At 37.5% G+C, this 18577-nt stretch overlaps 1 protein-coding gene across 1 annotated transcript in view; it reads right to left on the bottom strand.

The window, feature by feature from the left end:
- Positions 1 to 18577, bottom strand: part of HMCN1 (hemicentin 1) — a 412067-nt gene that overhangs the window by 144988 nt on the left and 248502 nt on the right. Inside the window, exons 37-42 of the mRNA XM_066361732.1 lie at positions 13570 to 13671; positions 12583 to 12759; positions 11746 to 11897; positions 10510 to 10633; positions 5826 to 6001; positions 3374 to 3470 (exon numbers count right to left, since the gene is read on the bottom strand). Of these exons, the coding sequence (XP_066217829.1) occupies positions 3374 to 3470; positions 5826 to 6001; positions 10510 to 10633; positions 11746 to 11897; positions 12583 to 12759; positions 13570 to 13671 (828 nt within the window). The remainder of the gene's footprint in view (positions 1 to 3373; positions 3471 to 5825; positions 6002 to 10509; positions 10634 to 11745; positions 11898 to 12582; positions 12760 to 13569; positions 13672 to 18577) is intronic.

Below are 18577 nucleotides of genomic sequence, written 5' to 3'. Positions count from 1 at the left end.
CTCAGAGTGAATTCTGGTCACCCGTGCTTGTCTCAGAGGCTAAGTTTGCATTTGCTGGCCAAACTCTCTCCTCCACCGCTTCTCTGGTGGCAGTATTAGCAGGGGACAGATGCCTGTACTCCCAAGTTCCTAGATGGGAGCAGTGGGGAACCCTCCTCACCCCCAATGCAGTTTCCAGTCATTGATCAACCACCCCCACAAAAGCTCTCTTCTCTTGAGGCTCAAGCCCCCAATATACTTCTTTTTCTCACTACCATCTGTGAACCTCATTCTCTTCCCATTCACTAAACAACTTGGTACTTGTTTTTATCCTTTCTCTTCCCATGAAGAGGGTGACACTGCCATCCTTCTGTATGAACTTAACATCCACACGGATATCCAGTCTCAACACTCTGGCCACTCAGTTCCCTGATTGGCTCATCTCTTTCTCCATCTGAGGCCATACCTTTTTCATCATCTAGAACATTCTCTTATAGAGTTATAAATTTATGCCACTCCCTGACAACTACTCCATCCTTATAGCTCTTTCACTTAATTATTCCCAATTCTCAATTCACTGATCGAATTGAACCTCAAGTCCTTTCACTTTTCAGAAGTTGCTCAATCTTACTACCTACTTTTTTTGTTTGTTTGTTTATTGACTTCTCTATCCTGCTTAGATTTTATGATCAATAATTTCAACAACTCTTTTGCCAATACTCTCAGCTCCCTTGTATCACTACACTTCCTATTTGGTAACACCATTACCCTGAATGAAACTTATAGTTTACCCTGTCATCACCTATCCCAACATATGGAAAGTTCTACAGAAGAAAATGACACTTACACGAATTACCAGCACTGTAAATTCATGATCGCCAACCTAGTCTCTACCCTTCTCTATGCCCATGGCTTCCATTAATACAAATATCTGCAGACCTGTAACTGTAATGCAGACCTCCCTCTGACGACTAGCATCTCAACCTGGATGCCTTCCTAGAAGCTCTGTCAATGTTGCTTTGCCTCAATCTGCAGTCAGACACCTTTCTTCCCTCTCTGAGAGAAGGAGCATTCTGGCCACATAGCTCAGCTGGCCAACCCATACCAACATTTATCCTTTACTTCTCTTGTTTCCATCTCTCTCCATTGATCAATTAATCCTTTTAATTCAATTCCTTACATACTTCTAGAATTTATCTGCTTTCTTCCTAAAGTATAGATCTGAACACCACAGCCCTCCTTTAAGTCCCTTTGATGCTATCATATCACCTTTAGAATCCAATCTGTGCTTTTTAATTGATTTTGAAGGCCTTCTGCAGTATACCCCATTTAACCTTTCCAACGTAATATCTGCTCACTCTCCTCTGAACTACCCTAGGCTCCACAGTGAACGATGCTTGGTTAACTGAATGAACATAGTATTTTTTGAGTTTGTAATGCTTCTGCTCTATTCACCGAGTGAAAGCCTTCCCATCCTTAAAATCTCAAACAGATATCACGTGCCCCTGATATGTTTTCCTACAAAACTTCCTATGATAGCTTTTAAGAACTTTTACTTAAGTTATTTAAAGCTATTTCTAAACCAGCAAAATAAAAGTTCCGTGTGAACAGTGCTATTGTCTTTTCTCACTAACCTTTCTATGACTACACATGCCTCGAACACAGAGGCAAACTGTAATAGTTTTGAGGACTCTATCCTTGATACCTAAACACGCTTTGCCCATTTATTCTTATATCCCCTGTATTCTATTTTCCTCTCTTAGAGGAAAATTGTAAAGTACACTTTGTAGTTTATGCCTAGTTTGACTTCTTTGTAATATGTGATATTATTCATTCATTCACCCATCCATCCATCCACTCATGTTTGACTTATCTGTTGTCCGTGTTCTTCTGGGAACACCATTTCCTCAGTTTCCAGTTTTCCCATTACTTCCTTGTTCCTCCTCAGTTTCCCACTTGGGATCTCTTTTTTGGTCTCCCTTTGTATATGGCACATGTGAGAGTCATTCTATACAGTACTTTTCTGTACACGTTCTATACGGTATCTTTTACCTTCTCTAAGGGATCTCAACTGCTGCTTATATACTCATATCTCCGACTTTACCTTTTTAACTGTTCTCTCTCTCTCCTAAACTATAGGTTCATATTTCTGACTACGTGGAGGACAGCTTTGCATGAACAGTCAGAAGGTATATCCCATACAAATATTAAAAATGAATTCTCTACCTCACTTTTTAATCGATCATCACTCCGAATTTTTTTTCTACAACCTTTGCTTGGTAACACCTAGCTTAGTGTCCTGTTTGTCTGTATATGAAAACTTTTCCCATTTGAAATAAATGAGAAAGAATGGGAAGAAAAAATAGAGGAAGAAAAAGGATGGAAGGAGGTAGATATATAAGTAAATAGTATATAACTAATATATTGCAAATATAGATTTCCTACATAGTAAGATTTACTATTGCAAAGTCAATTAATTTTTTATAAGATGAATAGTAGCACTTCTCATAATGTTTCCCAAGAGTATTTTTAAAAATTGTAATAATGATTTATAATTAAGTCATTTTTCTACAGAAATGCTTGCTTTTAAAGTTTTAAAAAAATATTTGTTCTCCATTGGAAGCAAATTATTTTCTCTATTTTTATTTTAAAATGTATTTTTAAATAAAGTTTTATAAAGATAAATTTCAACTCCTTATCTCAATGACTTATTAAACAAATACAATCAAAATTAAAAGGGCTGAATATATTATAAGTGATTTTAAAGAATACATAACACAATAAATACATAGGAAATGGGAGCAGTTTTTAATACATAACAGACAACCACAGCCAATGTAAAAGTTGCAATGGCTCCTAAGAATTACCTTAATTAGTAATATAGTAAAATTTCAAGCAAGGATAGCTAATGACACTGATCAGCATAGTAATCTCATTTCCCACCCACACATTACCTGTGTTCTCTCTCTCTCTCTCTCTTTCACACACACACACACGCACGCACGCACACACACACACATACAATTTGGCCTTTTGACTTATTTTCAATTGACCAACCCACTCTCCATTCATGGAGAAGGCTCAGTTATTCAAAGATCCTCGTTGTAGAAGCTAAAAGGTATACCACTCAGGCAAAGAGAACCATTGTACATTAAAGTCACAGAGATGATTATATGAATACATTTAGGTTCAAAGAGTCAGTCTAAAGCTGCTCTTGAATTAATTATATGAGCTGATACTCAGGGCAGTTTAGCATCATCTAAACATACTGAATAGTATCCATCTATGTATTATGATCAATTTTAGTTATGTGGATGTCACTCTAAGAGTTGACACACAATATAAAAGTTAAGCCACATGCCTTATTTGCTTTTCAGGAACTGATCACACTTACCCCAAATATTGACATTATAATTTTTCTCAGTTTTTCCAGCAACATTTGTAGCCTCACAAGTGTAACGACCAGTGTCTTGAACCTGAGCATCTTCAATCTGAAAACAAAACCAGGCTTTAAAACCAGTTTCTATTTTATAAGTAATGGGGATTTTCTATCAATATTATTTGTGATCTCTTATTTTTCATTTGTATTATGAAGATTTTCAAACATATAAAAGTAGAGAAAATAGCAAAATGGGTAGATATCTGCCCGTCATCCCTTTCCAACATTTAACAAGATTCAACAATTTTTGTCCATGTCATACCTTATTTTAATCTCATTAACATTAGTCACTGAAGGTCTAGAAAGGCATTTTAAATATAATTCAAATAAAATAACAAAAAAAACCCTGAATTTCTGAATAAGTTATTGAAGGCTTTGAAAATACACAATCTTTATACATCTAGGACATTGTTGAGTAAAGTAACACTCTTTTTATTGATTTATTACATCTCTTCTCCCACACTGGGCTTGTAAGCTTCTTCAAACCAAATATTACATTCACTTGGTGTCAATCTTCTAGTGCCCTGTTTGGTGCCTGGTCGATAACTGGACAACAGTAAATCTTTTCCATGCATCTACCTGCAACATGCATCAGTATTCATTCATTGTGTGTTCACAGGCCATGCAGCAGTTCTTGAGAACCGTGCACCAGGTACCGCAGGTAGAGAATACAACAGAGTGTAGTGCATTATGTCATTTCTGACTTGAATTTACAATCTGCTTGAGAATATCAAGTATGTGAGTATTAAAAAGAGTTTAACAGTAAACAAGGTATAAATAATAACACGAGATGATCCAAGAGGTAACAACAAACAGCATGATATTGATTGCTCAACCACTTGGTAGTGAATTGCTAAGACATTCAAAAGAGTTGAATCACTGGAGCTAAAGGTATCATTGAAAGTGTTTAGTTCAGCAGGGGTGCACTAGAAGCTTTCATTTCCAGGAGGCCTTCTCTCTACACCCCTCCATGGGTCCCTCAGTGGGACTTGCACATTCTAGGGTCCCTGGCCAGCTTCTGGGTTGGAGATCCAGTGAATCTCAGGATTGCTTCACCATCATTCTCTCTCTTGGCTTCCTAGCCCCTTTGGAACTCAGGCTCTGAAGAAATGAATTGCTATTCTGAGTGAAATTTGCTAAGACAGTCTAACCAAGCATAGCTATCCCTTACCAGTGGGCTTGTATCCATATAATTGTTTCCTTCTATCATTCAGTGAGAGTTAAGGTTTGTGAATTCTACCAGCTGCCTTCTAGAATGCTGGGCTCTGCCTCTGAGCTGGGGCTGTGCTCTTTGCTTCCTCTTCTTCTTCTTTTTTTCTATATAGCTCAATCAACTTACCCTACTTTCCTGCCTCAGTGATTCTGGTCTCTCTGTCCTCAACCGTTCCATTATTTCAGGATCATACTGCACAAGGTCTCTACCCTCTTCCATATACCTTCACACTTCCCCTACTCTGCCCCAGGCTCTGTCCCCCTGTGTAAGCTTCTCAGCTTCCTAGGTACTGACACCCCTCACCTATTTCTCAAGTCTCTCTTCACTTGCCGATAGTGACCTTTCTGTCCCAAAAGGCCAGAAGGTAGAGTGGTTTGCAGTACGGAGGCTGAAGCCTACTGTATTCCCCACCCATTTCAGCCACGTGGCAACAGCAGGCAGATGACTTAGCTATTCCTTCAATTTCTCAATAGGGTTCTTAGGAAGATTTTATAAACACTCTTGAATCTTAATTCCTCAGGCTGGAGGAATTTAAATGTTAGCTCTTATTTTACTCAAGTCAACCATGCCAGAATTATTTCTGAAGATTCCCTGCTAAATTCTTGGTTTCAGCCTCATTAGCTCACTTGTTTCTTTGATCAGGCTTTTTGTCCCATAAAAATCCAAGTGGCCATCCAAGATGATTCCAAGCAACCACAGTCCCACTTTTGCTACCATCCCGATATGTACTTTCTGTACCATCGACCTGATCATCAACTCAGACGTGCAGCACTTACTACAGTTTCAGCTGAAGAGTTGGTAAATTTTTCATACATTTATGGGAAAATGGAAGACACTGAGGGCAGGAAATGCATCCCACGTGTTTTTGCATCCCTGTCCCGAGCACCTACAATGGGTATTTGCTGATTGGCTGAATGACTGTAGACGAGGCACTCCTCACAATATTTCTATATTTTCCCAGAAGCATTTTTGGATGCCTTCTGGCTGCAACTATAGGTAGAAAATTAAACATTTCAATCTTACTAGGCCTGGAACGTAAAAAATATTACAAACCTCCTTTAAAAAAAAGGGTTCCTAGGCTCTTATACTGTGAGCTTAGTAGAACATTTGTAAGGACAGGCACGTTTAATAGGGGTCATAGGGAAGCCACGTGCTTAGGAGCAATAGAAGAAATCAGCAAACCGACAGCCTTACCTTTAACACACTTCCGTTTTCAGAGATTGTGAGGCCCGCTTTCTTCAGCAAGGGGCGGCCATCTTTTAACCAAGTCAGAGTGGGTGAGGGGATAGCATCACTCTGACAGAGCAACTCCACAGCTTGGCTGATGAGGACAGAGACGTTCTGTTCTTCTCCCATGATGTTTGGTGGAACTAAGTGAAAGAAGGGTTTCCCTCAGGATAAAACAGGCCAGCACAATGCGCAGCATGATGACTCATCGGGATAGGTACTGGATAACTCCATTGGTTCTTTCAAGATGTAGGATCACGATCAGTCTAACATACCCTCTTTGCATCATTTGGTTTAGGATCAAGTGTTAATAAACCACTGATTAACGTGCTGCTATTGAACAAAAATAGTTTTTGCTCTCTTTTCTCTTTGGAAAGTTTTAGAACTGGAAGTTCTCACCGAGTGCCCATTTAAGCAACTTCTTGAACTGGATACAACTACTTAAGATTTTCAAAGTAATAAATCATTCATGAACTATTTTGGATATAACAATGAATTAAAGCAAAGGCACATTTGATGCTTATTTATATGTTTTGCAAAAGAAAATAGATGTCATTGTCATCGAGGCAAAATAAAAACACACAGGTGAGAGAGCTCACCCAGTCCCATCTAGGCGCAGTGTGCAAAACAAAGTAGGTGACAGATAGCAGCTTATTTGAAATAACCTGACTAATCAGTGGCAAAGCCAGGAATCTTATGATTTGCAGTTTAGAGTTCTTTGTGGTTTTCCACAGTACCTTGTCAACTATCCATGGAATAAAAACCATGTGGGATACTAGGCACAGTAAAGAACAAACTAAATCAGTGACCAGCTGTACAACATACTCACAATTACATAAAAAGAGGAAATGAGTTGAAATGTTAATGAGATTAAAATTTGAATTCCCTGGCTCTCGGGCTTGTCAGATGCTGAAATGTGTTCTTGGAGAAGTTTAAGGAATCTCCTTCCTTTGGGTGTATTAAAAAATAAAGTAAACAGTCATTTGTCTCAGATGGTTCAGGCGCAACCCTGCCAAGAACGAGAGGGTGGGCTGCATAACCTCTCAAGGACTCTTTGGGCCTGTATTTATAATAATTCAAATACACAAACGAATGATGAGATCAAGCCTGTTGTTATAGAAAGGCCACTCCAACATTCACAGAGGGAAATTTCCTTGGCCATTTCTCACGAAATCCAATAAGTATTTAGGGTTATAGGAAAAATGTTCATATTTCTAGGTTTGGTTTGGTTTTTGTCTTGCAGGAAAGAATAAGTGGCATTGAAATGATTCCTAAAGGGCCTTCCAAATATGCCTTGGTAGGAATAAGATTTTTGTGCTGAGGAATGCTGTTATAGTCCATTAGCCATTTTTCAGGCTTCATACAGCAGCATGTGGCAAAATAACAATGAATGCAATGGAGTTTAATTAGTAACGGTGTTTCCGTAAGCAGCAGCCTTCTCTGCTACCATGTCTACTACAGAGGGAAAGGCATATGCAATGAATGAACCAACAGTACTTTCTTGTGCTGTTTCTGGATGCAGGACTAGTGCTTAACCCAAAGGAACTGACACTAAAGACAGAAAAGCCAGGCACAACGACTGGAACAGACCAATAAAGTGTTAGTGCAGAGATGTGTGACGCCCCTTCTGCTAAATTTAATAGCATGCACACACATCTGGCTCTCGATAAGCTCAAAGTAATCTATGGGAAATAGAAACAATGAAATTGTTTTCAATATGTGACATATTAGATAAAAGATACACAACTGGTCAGGTTTCAGATGAAAACTACTATCATGTTAGCAAAATCAGCACAATTAGTTGCCATTTTCTATGATACGGTGGAAACAGATACATTCACTAGTCTCAGCACAGAAAGTTCTAAATAGAGTAGGTGATTTCACAGCTTGAAAATAATTTCAGGTAGTTTGGTCTCAGTGGATAAGAAGAACTATAACTATATAAAAATATGTTTATTTTAGGTTATTTGTAGCATTTACAAAAGAGCACGAATTCTTTATAGCTCTTTGTAAAAGTAAAAGTCAGAAATAATTTAAGAAAGCAGGATGCTAATTTATTTCCAAATAATTTTTCTTCATTTGCTTTTCTTTATAGCTAAGTGAGTTAAATCAAGTTTTAAAGGGATAAAAGCTCTTTAAAATTGAGAGGAAAAATGCCAAAACAATAGAACATTTGTTTCTTAAAGAACATAAATGAAAGTAAATCTCCTTACAGCCAAGGATAGATATTACCGAAGCACATCTCCTTTTTTCTGTCCCGTCTTTCATTTTCAACGTTTTGTTTAGTCTGAGACGAGAAAAGCTCCCACCCTTTAGATCCTCAGCTTCCTTAGATGTTACCCCTGGTCTGCTTTGTGGTTATGTGGCTTAGGAAGGGGTGTGCGGCCTGTTTCTTGTCCTACACATTATACTTGTTAAATTTAATTACCAAAATTACAATGGTCATCTGGTTATACTGCTGAATCGCTGGGGATTGTGGAATCTCTGACAAAATTCTCAGAGCTTAAGTTTAAAGAAAAGATACTACAGGAATCCCGATTATTTAAAAACTCAATTTCCTTGTTTGGGCACCTCAGAATATAGTAGAACATACTCTAAATCTGTACCAGGAGAAAACGTTTCAATGAACTACTCTTGTGACTACAGGGAAAGGCACTTGCTACTTCCTCTTACCACCCACAGTCTACGACAGAAATCTGAAGGGGGTTTGCCGCTAGGGATGCACATTCTTTGGACTCTAATTAGACACAAGATTACCATGGTTACTACTACAAAGACTGGGACATAATGTCTGGAAATCATATAATGGTGGAATGTAGTTGGAAACTAATTTTAGATTAAAGACCGATTTTTAATTTTATAGTAGCTTGCCATGCACATCTATTTTACATGCTAAACACATCTACCCATTTCCAAACATACGTACATATTAGCTAGCTATTTGAATTTTACAACACAGAAGATATCTGTGTTTGTAGACTGAAAGGGTGGTATGGCAGTGTCTTAGCCAATGATACAGCATACTGATGCACATCTTTGTAAATCCTGGAGAGTATGCATTCTCTATCATTTCCTGGGCCCACTTTTGACACTAACCAATGTAGAACTAGAAGGAGCCAATCACAATTTCACTGTTGATTAAAACCCAATAAATACCAACGCCACCCTTCTACCTGTTTGTTGATGACTGAAGGAGCTATTGTGTCATACACTTTGATTAATGAATTGTTCTCTAAGGACATTTGAGATTGGCACATTCTAGTTCTTTATAAAGCATTAAAGTGGCCCATTAAGGGTAGGAGTTAGAATCCCCAGGGATGAGTATTTTAGACCTATCTGTTGGTTCAGACAGATAGGAACAGCAAAGCTGGAAGTTTGCAGACAGACCCACGTCAACTGCAGAAGAAACAGAAAAGAGAGACATTTAGAGCCCTTTGGTAGTCTGTTGATGCCAACTGGGTTTTTTCAGCTTAATTAGCCACATACGGTGTCCATGTTGCAACAAGTGGCCTTTTTATTAAAAAATTATAACTTATTTAAATTACTTGTGATAATTACCTTTGTGTTTTGGCAAACTTAAAAAGAGAAATAAGTAATATATTCGAATAAGAGTGACTTATTTGGAAGGGACGTGGGACTTAGAAGAGAAGGCTTGTATTGAACAGATATTCTTTGAGGAGACACAGAAGAAACAAATTCATTATTCCATGAACCAAGAAATATAATGCAAATAAGACCCCCCCAAAAAAGCCTGAAAGGGTTCTAAATGCAAAGCTGTGCTAACATGTGGAGCGACTAGTGTAATCTATGAATGGAGACCAAGGGCCTCGACTTTGTTCTGGGGGCCCTGAGCTTCAGACACTCCCTTTCGTACCTTACAGCTGCAGCACAGATAGAAAAGAACCCCAAAATTTGAAGTTTGTCTAAGTGTTTGCGTAGTTTAACTTTTGCTTCCCAAATAGTCTATATTGTTTTATTTTTTATTGACTTTATTCGGGTGACATTAGTTAATAACATCACATAGGTTTCAGGTGTATCAGTCCATAAAACATCATCTGTACACTGTACCGTGTGTCCACCACCCCGAGTCAAGTCTCCTTCCACCAGCATTTACCCCCCTTTTACCCTAATCTATGTCCCCCACCCTCTTCCCTTCCTGTAATCACCACACTATTGTCAGTGTCTATGTCAAACAGTCTTTCAATCATAATCATAGTATCGAGTACAAAATGCTGATTATAAGTATATGCTGGTTGCATATACTTATATACTTTTAAAAGCAATAAAATCATGGCTTTGAGTAGAATGGTTCAAGAGAGTTATTTGAACAGATGCTTGCTTTAGTAGGGAGATTATATCTTCCAAATTACCAAGCTGCTCTCCATAGTTACATTCCTCGGGGCACTCCATAACACCCACACCCTACATGGTTGATGCATGCATCTTAATTTCTCAGACCTTTAAAAAAAGGAAAAGTAGTTCAAGTTAAATATAAGGCAGAATAGGAGAATTTGATTTGAATTAATCTTGTAGTATCATATCTAATTGTTCATAGTTCTTCGTTGTCAAAAACTTCCCTTACCTTCCCTCAATGACCTAAGGACTGGAATGCAGCTGTATCAGAGCAGAAACAATCACTGAAATGTCTCACCATACACTCTGAGGTCTATGTCCCTCTGCTTCTCCCCGGCAGCGTTCACGGCCACACAAGTGTACTTCCCCGTGTCACTGATTTGGGCGCTGGTCAGAGCTAGGATGCGGCCTCCAGACAGAACCTATCCAAGATAAAAAAGCAAAATAAACAACATGTATCCTGGGACTAGTAGGTGGAAGCAAATTTTTTCTCTTATTTTCTGAGGTTGATTAATTGACATTTGTCCCTAGGATTTCCAATTCGATATTTTAAAATGTGCAAGTATCACTTAATCTCCTTCTCAACTTCTCTGTGGAGGAAGACTGAGGAGCCAGATCAAACAGGGTAATAACCACTGAAAACAAGTCTCTCTCTATGGGATCAAATGAAGGTCCAATTTCATCCACACTCACTACAGAGAAAGAGAATGCCACCAGGGGAGAAAGAGGAGAAGAGGTGGAAATAAGATGAGTCACCCCTCCTTCTAACTTTAATTTGGGAGAAGAGTAGGAAAGTTAAAATTAATAGTAAAGTTCCAGCCAAGTAAATTAATTAGTCACATTCATTGCTCTTTTATCCCATCGATCTAGCTGTACCTCTAAAATACTGACTGTAACTCTATATCTTTTATGATCCCCAATTCTGCAAGCATTGGAATTTCAAGAAAAACTAAAGAGGTAGAATGGTGGGAGAAGTACATTTTCTGCTAGACAAAATAAAATTAAAATACACTTTAAATGAGGTATACGTGTTTGTGTATTTTTGCTTCAGTGCAAATGTAATATTTTTTCAGACTTTAATTTCATTTCTTACAATGTTGCCTTTATGATATCTTAATTTTTTTGATGGTTTTTGTATAAGTAATATACTCAACACGGTTTTCTGATTCATTACTATTTCCAGACGTTTAAATATAAATCCTACCAGGAAATTCCTGTTTTGGTGTTGATGAACCTTTCTTCGTGTAAGGTATCTTTTGTGGTGGTGGCAGGGAGTGGGAGGTGGGAAGCAGAAAGTATCTCAAATCTAGCACTACTTATGATACTAAGGGAGCTCTTAGGTATTCTGAGCTTTTCATGAATTGTTTTGAATTCCCCACTGTGTGTCCATAGTATCTATGAATGTAAATGTGTATGGTTTCTAACAACATCTGGGAATTGTTGTTCTCCAAATCTCTTTAACAGCTTTACCTGTTTGAACATCCTGTATTGAATGATCAGTAGGAGATTTCACCAAAGAAGCAATGGATAGTACCTGTATCCCATTAGCGAAACCAGAAACAGGGCTCCCATCCTTCAACCAGGTCAGACTTGGGGCAGGGATGCCTCTGGCTTCACATTCTAACCTCACCAGGTTATTCACCACCACTGCCACCAGGCTACTGCTGCCAGAAATGGCTGGGGGCACTGAAATGAGAAATCAATAAAACATATTACCATCACGGAAGAGTTCGGCTGTTTCACCTATAGGCTTTTGCTATATTTTTTTGGTAAGTTATTTTTCACTTTTCTTAGTTGGGACCCTGTAAGTAAGGAGGGCAATGTTCAGTTTCTCCATCTTACAGATGAGGAAAATCAGGTTTTGTACTTTGTTTAGAAAATACAGTTTTGTATGCCGAAGTGGACTTTTATTTCTTGATTTCTAGGTGTGCGTGTGTGCGTGTGTGTGTGTGTGTGCGCGCGCGCGCACGCACGCATGCCTGAGTGGGTGAGTCTCCACTGTATCTACTCTAGGTATTAACTACTAGCTCCTCTTAAAAGCATTATATGTAACAAGTTGGAAACATTTATTTAAAAAATATGATTCGGTTAGACAGTATTTACAAACAGGGCTATTGTCACTGCCAGTAAGATTGCTGATGAGTATTTCAACAATTCAGCTAGAGCAAACTTAAGTTTAAGAGCATGTAAAAATAAAGCATTTTAATAGGAATCAGAAAGTTAAAATGTTTATCAGTTTTAGAACACTGTACTCTTATGTAAAGATGACACTAGCACACTGTTAAATATTTACACTGGAATTTTCTAGAAGAAATTAATCATTTTGAATGCTTCTTTACCCCCAGGTGAATCGAGGAGAAGCAGCACTAACCGTGGACCTGCAGGCTGTACAGTAATTCTGTGGCCCCAGCTGAGTTGATGGCGACACATTTATAGACGCCAGCATCGGCAATCTGGGCACTTTTGATATCGATGATCTGTCCCCTGTTCAAGAAAGTCACACTGGAGGAAGTGGAGAGTGGGCGATTATCTTTGTACCACGTGATAACTGCAAGGGCAAGAGGAGAGAAGCCCATCTATTTAATTTGTTTCTTTTAAAAACTCATGCATTCACTAAATTGGAGCTTAACTAAAAAGCTTTGTTCTTGTGTTTATCATCTCAGTTAAATCCATTTAAATATCTCTTTAGGGTTGACCTTTTCGAGGAAGTAACCTTAAAGAAAAATAAAAACATGCATAGCCAAGTCAATCAATATAAAACTCCTGAAATGAATTTATAAAAAATGTCTATTTTTGTCTTCAATGTATTGATAGTGTTCAGTAGCACAAATTTTTTACTAGTTCTGCTTCTTTTTGTTGTCTGGATTATTCCTCTTTTCCACACACACAAAAAATGTTCTCTTTGCATCTAGTCAGAACCAAACAGATAGCCACTAATTGCCTCAAAATTTTATATTATTATTGATTCACAGGAATCAATAATAAACTTTCCAGTGATGAGAATAAACAAAGCAAGTCTCATCAAATGACTGACTTATAAAGATAATCAATGTGGACTAGATCAAAATATTTTTTTCAACATAAATGTGTATAAAATATCATTGTGTGTTTTGCGGCCACAGCAAGGACACGACACTTGTTCACACATCTCTATGTTGTTTAAATGGGTACATTATTTCATGAAGATGAATGCAATGACAATCTGAAAATATCATCTACTTAATGATACCCTTTTACCCTTGAAATGTGCGTATAATCTTTCCTTAATTAATAATTACTGTATTGTGCTCATAAACAGAGTAGCTCTTCCCAGAATTTTACGATGTTAGTAAGTTACAGAGTGCACAAGTAAACACACCCGGAAGGGGGTTTCCAGCTGCCTTACACTCCAGCTGAGCAGGGTTGTTCACCACCACTGTCTCATTCAGCATCTTCCCTGCATCCTCCAGGCTGGGCGGTTCTGCAAGAAGCCCAAACAGACAACTAGTTCACATAAATAGAACATTTAAAATGAAACTGTTTGTTCAGTGGGAAATATGATTTCTTCCTTTCATAAATATATCTGAAATAAAACTAAAGCATATGATTAAGTAGTACTGAATAATAAAGCAAAAATTGTTAAAAAGCAGAGAAAATCTGAAAACTCTAAAAGTAGTATATTTTAGTACACCGTAAAGTCAGTAGTCGCTGCCGTCGTGGCCAGGTTCCCATGCAGGTTCCCATTGGATTCGGGCAGATGGTAAAAGTAGAGCCAAAAAATGGTGGGCCATTCCTTCATTCAAGTCTCGTACCGGCTGATGAGCAAAAACACAGGGAAAACACTTCCCTCTTCATTCAGTTAGAGCTCACAAAACTACTGACACAGTCTCTGGTTCCACAACCAGGAGAACCTTCTCTGGTTTCTCCTAGAATCAAAGGCCCCACCAGTCTCAATGGAGCTTGCAAAAGCTCCTCACCTCTGGTTCCCCACCTGCCAACATGGCTTCTTACTCTGCAAAACTGGCTTTGCTCTCTTTCCCTGTCATCTTGGCTTCTCCCTCTTTTCCTTCTCTTTCCTTTTAAAACTTTTCTTCCTCCAGCATAACAATGGCTCTTCCCAAGAAGAAAGGTAGTTAGCAATTTCACAGATCACATACCTGGTGCTGCCCAGCGCCATTTTTAACAATAAAAGTGAGCAAATTCAAAAACACAAATTTTATAAACTCATTTTTCCAACATACACCTTTTGTAGAAATTGACTAAGTAGTGAAACAAAAGAGTTAGAAAGAAGTTGAAAAATAAGATTTTCTATCCAAATGTATGTATGTATGTACTCATGTATATTCATAGTTAACAAAGAACATATATACTTTTCAAATGCCTATAGAATATTTTCAAAATAAACACTCTATTAGGCCATTAATAGTCAATAAAGCATTTATGCCATAATTTAAGAAATCTATAATAAATCAATACTAAAAATATAAAGCTTTCTACATGAAGAAAAAAAATGTCATTAAAAAGAAAATCAAGAAAAAAGTATAGAATTAGAAAAAATAAATTAGAATGAGATTGGTTAAAATAAAACCTATGGCATGTCAGCAAGCAGTACAATGCTCCAAGGAAATTTTACAGCCTTAATTAATATATTAAAAACTAATTAATAATGAAAATAATTGTTCTGAGCACTCAACTCAGCTGCTAGAGAAAGACCAATTAGATATATCAAAAGAAGCCAGGAATAAAGAAATAACAAAAATAAACACCAAAGAAAACAAGCAAAAATGACAGTGAACTTCAAAGCTGGGTTTTCACAAGTTTAGAGTCGAGTCGTCTTCAGAAGCAGTTGTCTTTGTGGGTTAGGGCTCTGCTTTCCTGGAAGTTATTCCTAAAGACAAAGCCCAGAACACACTTCCCTTTCACACCTGTAGCTCCTTTGTGTCAATCTAATTCAATGTTTTAACCCCTTTTTTGTTTGTTTAAAATGCCTAGCTGTTTCTATTGTCTCTGCTGAACTCTGATTTATGAGATGCTATTTAACAACAAAAGCCCTTTAAAAATTGCTATATGGCTTTTTCAACTGGAAAGAAAAAATAGTCTACGGTACATTCTTCAAAACAGTTATCTAAATACTCACTTAAAGCCTTCTGGACTGAAGTGATCATTGAAAGCTTTGACAGACTAGGTAGCTGCAGCAGTAAAACAATATGGTAAGAATATGAAATGAAAGGGCTATGGAGTGGGTTGGTTATTTTTCACTCCACTAGAAATCTTAAAGAAAAAGATTAGATGTCAGCAAGAATGGCAGAGTAAGGACTCCAAAAATCCACTCTTCCATTAAAAAAAAAATGCAAAGGCACTGAATTGTCAAAATCAACTTTTTCAGATCTCTGGATTAGTAATCAAAACTTCGCACAAAGAAAATGCCAGGCACACATGGCTTTACTGCTGAATTCTACCGAACATTTAAGAAGAATTAACATGAACCCTTCACAGACCCTTTAAAAATATAGCAGAGAGGGAACACTTCTTAAATCACTCTATGAGGCCAGTTTTACCACGATAACAAAAGCAGACAGAGACAGCCAATAAAAAGACATTATAGACCAATATGCCTTTTGAAGACAGGCACAAAAATAATCAACAAAATACTAGTAAGGTAAATCCAGTAATAATAAAACAGATTATGCACCATGACTAAGACAGGCTTAGGAAGGCAGGGTTGGTTTAACATGAAAATCAATCAATTTAATCAAGACAGTGTGGTACTTGAAAGTTAACTCAAAATGAATTAAAGACTAAAATGGAAGGCTGAAACCACAAAAATCCTAGAAGGAAAAATAGAAGCTGTTGATGTTGGTCTTGGCAAGGACTTCTTGTGTGACGCCCAAAGCATGGACAACAAAAGCAAAACAAACAAGTGGGACGACCTCAAACTAAAAAGCTTCTGCACAGAAAGAAAACCATCAACAACATGAAAAGGCTCCCTACCACCGGGAGAAAATATTTGCAAACAATACCTCTGATAAAGGGTTAATATCTAAACTATGTAAGAAGTACAACCCAACCACAAAAACCCCCACATAATCTGATTTAGCAATGGTCAAAAAAATCTGAATAGACATTTTTCCAAAGATGACATACAAATGGCCAACAGGTACATGAAAAGATAGTCAATACCACTTATTGTCAGGATAATGCAAATCAAAACCACAATGAGATATCACCTAACATTTGTTAGAATGGTTATTATAAAAAAATACAAGAGATAATGGTTGTTGACAAGAGTTTGGAGAAAAGAGAAACCCTGGGCACTGTTACTGGAATGTAAACTGATACAGCAACTATGGCAAGCAGGGTGGAGGGTCCTCAAAAAATTAAAAATACTACCATATGATCCAGCAATCACATCTGGCTATAGATCAGAAGGAAATAAAGTCAGTATCTTAAAAAGGTATCTGCACTCCCATGTTCATTTCAGCGTTATTTACATGGCCGATATATAGGAATACTTGGTGTCCATCAATAGATGAATGGATAAAAACACTGTTTCTCTCTCTCTCTCTCTGTGAGAAGTGTTACTCAGCTATAACAAAAAAGGAAAACCTGCTACTCAAAACAAAATGGATGAACCTAGAGGACATTATGCTGAGTGAAATGAGACAGACAGAGAAAGACAAATACTGTATCATGTCACTTAGATGTGGCAGTGTTAAACTCACAGAAAAAGAGGCTAGAATGGTGATTATTGGGGGTAAATGGGGGATGCTGGTGAAAGGGTATAAGCTTTCATTTAGAAGATGAATAAACTCTGAAGATCTAATGTGCAGCCTGGTGAAAACAGTTAATAATACCGAGAGAGCAGACCTTACTATACACACACATGCACACACAAAGGTAACTACATAATGCAAAGTAGGTGTATGTGTTAATAAATCTGATTGTAGTAATCATGTCACAAAGTATACCTGTATCAAATCATGGCACTTTAAATACGTATAATTTTGTCAATTATGCCTCAGTAAAGCTGGGGGGAAATGAATATGAAAGACAGTGTGATACAAGCATAAGTACAGACATTTAGGCAATGTCTAATAGAATTGAGATTATAGAAATAAAACACTCACATCTAAAGTCAAATAATTTTCAACGAGAGCGCCAAGCCCATTCAATGGGGAAAAAATAAGCTTTTCAACAAATGGTGCCAGGACATTTTTAAGTAAAAAATAAATACAAATATAAATTCAATCATTCCCTTCTAGCATTTAAAGGGATAGTCTTGCCATTTTAACACTTTGCTAGACAGAAGCATTAGTAAGGTAACAATACGTTATGTTAAAAATGAGAAAATGTCTGCATACTCCAAGCAGAAGGTTGAATTCCATTCAACTAGTTGGTTTTTCCCCAATATTTTCCTTCTTTCAAAAGCTGCATTTACGTATCATGCCAAAACCACAGGACCTTCTTCTGACACATCATAGGCCAGATTCTGCTCATTACTTTAATCACTCAAAGGCACGAACTGACTTTTTAAAATCTTGGTTGAGTTTGAATTAATATACAACTGATCTAAAAGTAATACGGATGAGTTCATCCTCCCTGACCACCAAGATTATGATATAGTGAGTAATAAATTCACCTATACCAAGAAAATAGTATAGTAGAGTTCTGGACTGGAGTTATCCATTATGAAAGAAAAAAATGTTCCCCCTATAATATATACCAAGTCTCCTTTGGGCCACAAGTGAGCTATTAAGCAAAACACAGAAACGATGGAGAAACCTTTCTTAAGTGGGTGTTAGCAGATGTTAGCCAAGCAAATACTTTAAAATAATAAAATTAAATTAAGGGTGCTCCATTAATGTTTTCACCAGACAACTAATACAGACCCCAGACGGTCCCTGGCCAACATTAAAGGACTTTAGATATATTTGTTAAAATGTTGGTGTAGTGAGAAGGGCCAGAAGCCAAATACGTGTTTGGCCAAAACACTCATTAAGCTACTATTTATAGATGATGACTCGGAACCAAACACCAGCCTACATTTTCAAGCAGCCTCTCATTTAATCCTCATAGCCACCTCCCTGATCACGGCATTATCATCTTCCTTCCCATTTTACAGATGAGGAAACCAAACTTTCAAACAGTTAACATCTCAACTAATGGCTCTACAGATACTACTCAGCAGAGTATGAACCCAATTCAAAGCCCATGCTTTTATCCACAACATTATCCTTCTGGGTGCTTCACCATGGCTGATTTTTCCCTAGGAAATAATTAAGTGCAGATGAAATAAATGCTTGAGCCATTAGACCCCCATATTATCATTTGTTTGTGGAAACATCTGCCTCACTTGGCAAATACCTGAGGTTTAGATACAATTTCAT

The sequence above is a fragment of the Saccopteryx leptura genome, chromosome 2 (genome assembly GCF_036850995.1).
Source record: "Saccopteryx leptura isolate mSacLep1 chromosome 2, mSacLep1_pri_phased_curated, whole genome shotgun sequence".
Classification (NCBI taxonomy): Eukaryota; Metazoa; Chordata; class Mammalia; order Chiroptera; family Emballonuridae; genus Saccopteryx; species Saccopteryx leptura.
This window is presented reverse-complemented; position numbering and strand designations above follow the sequence as displayed.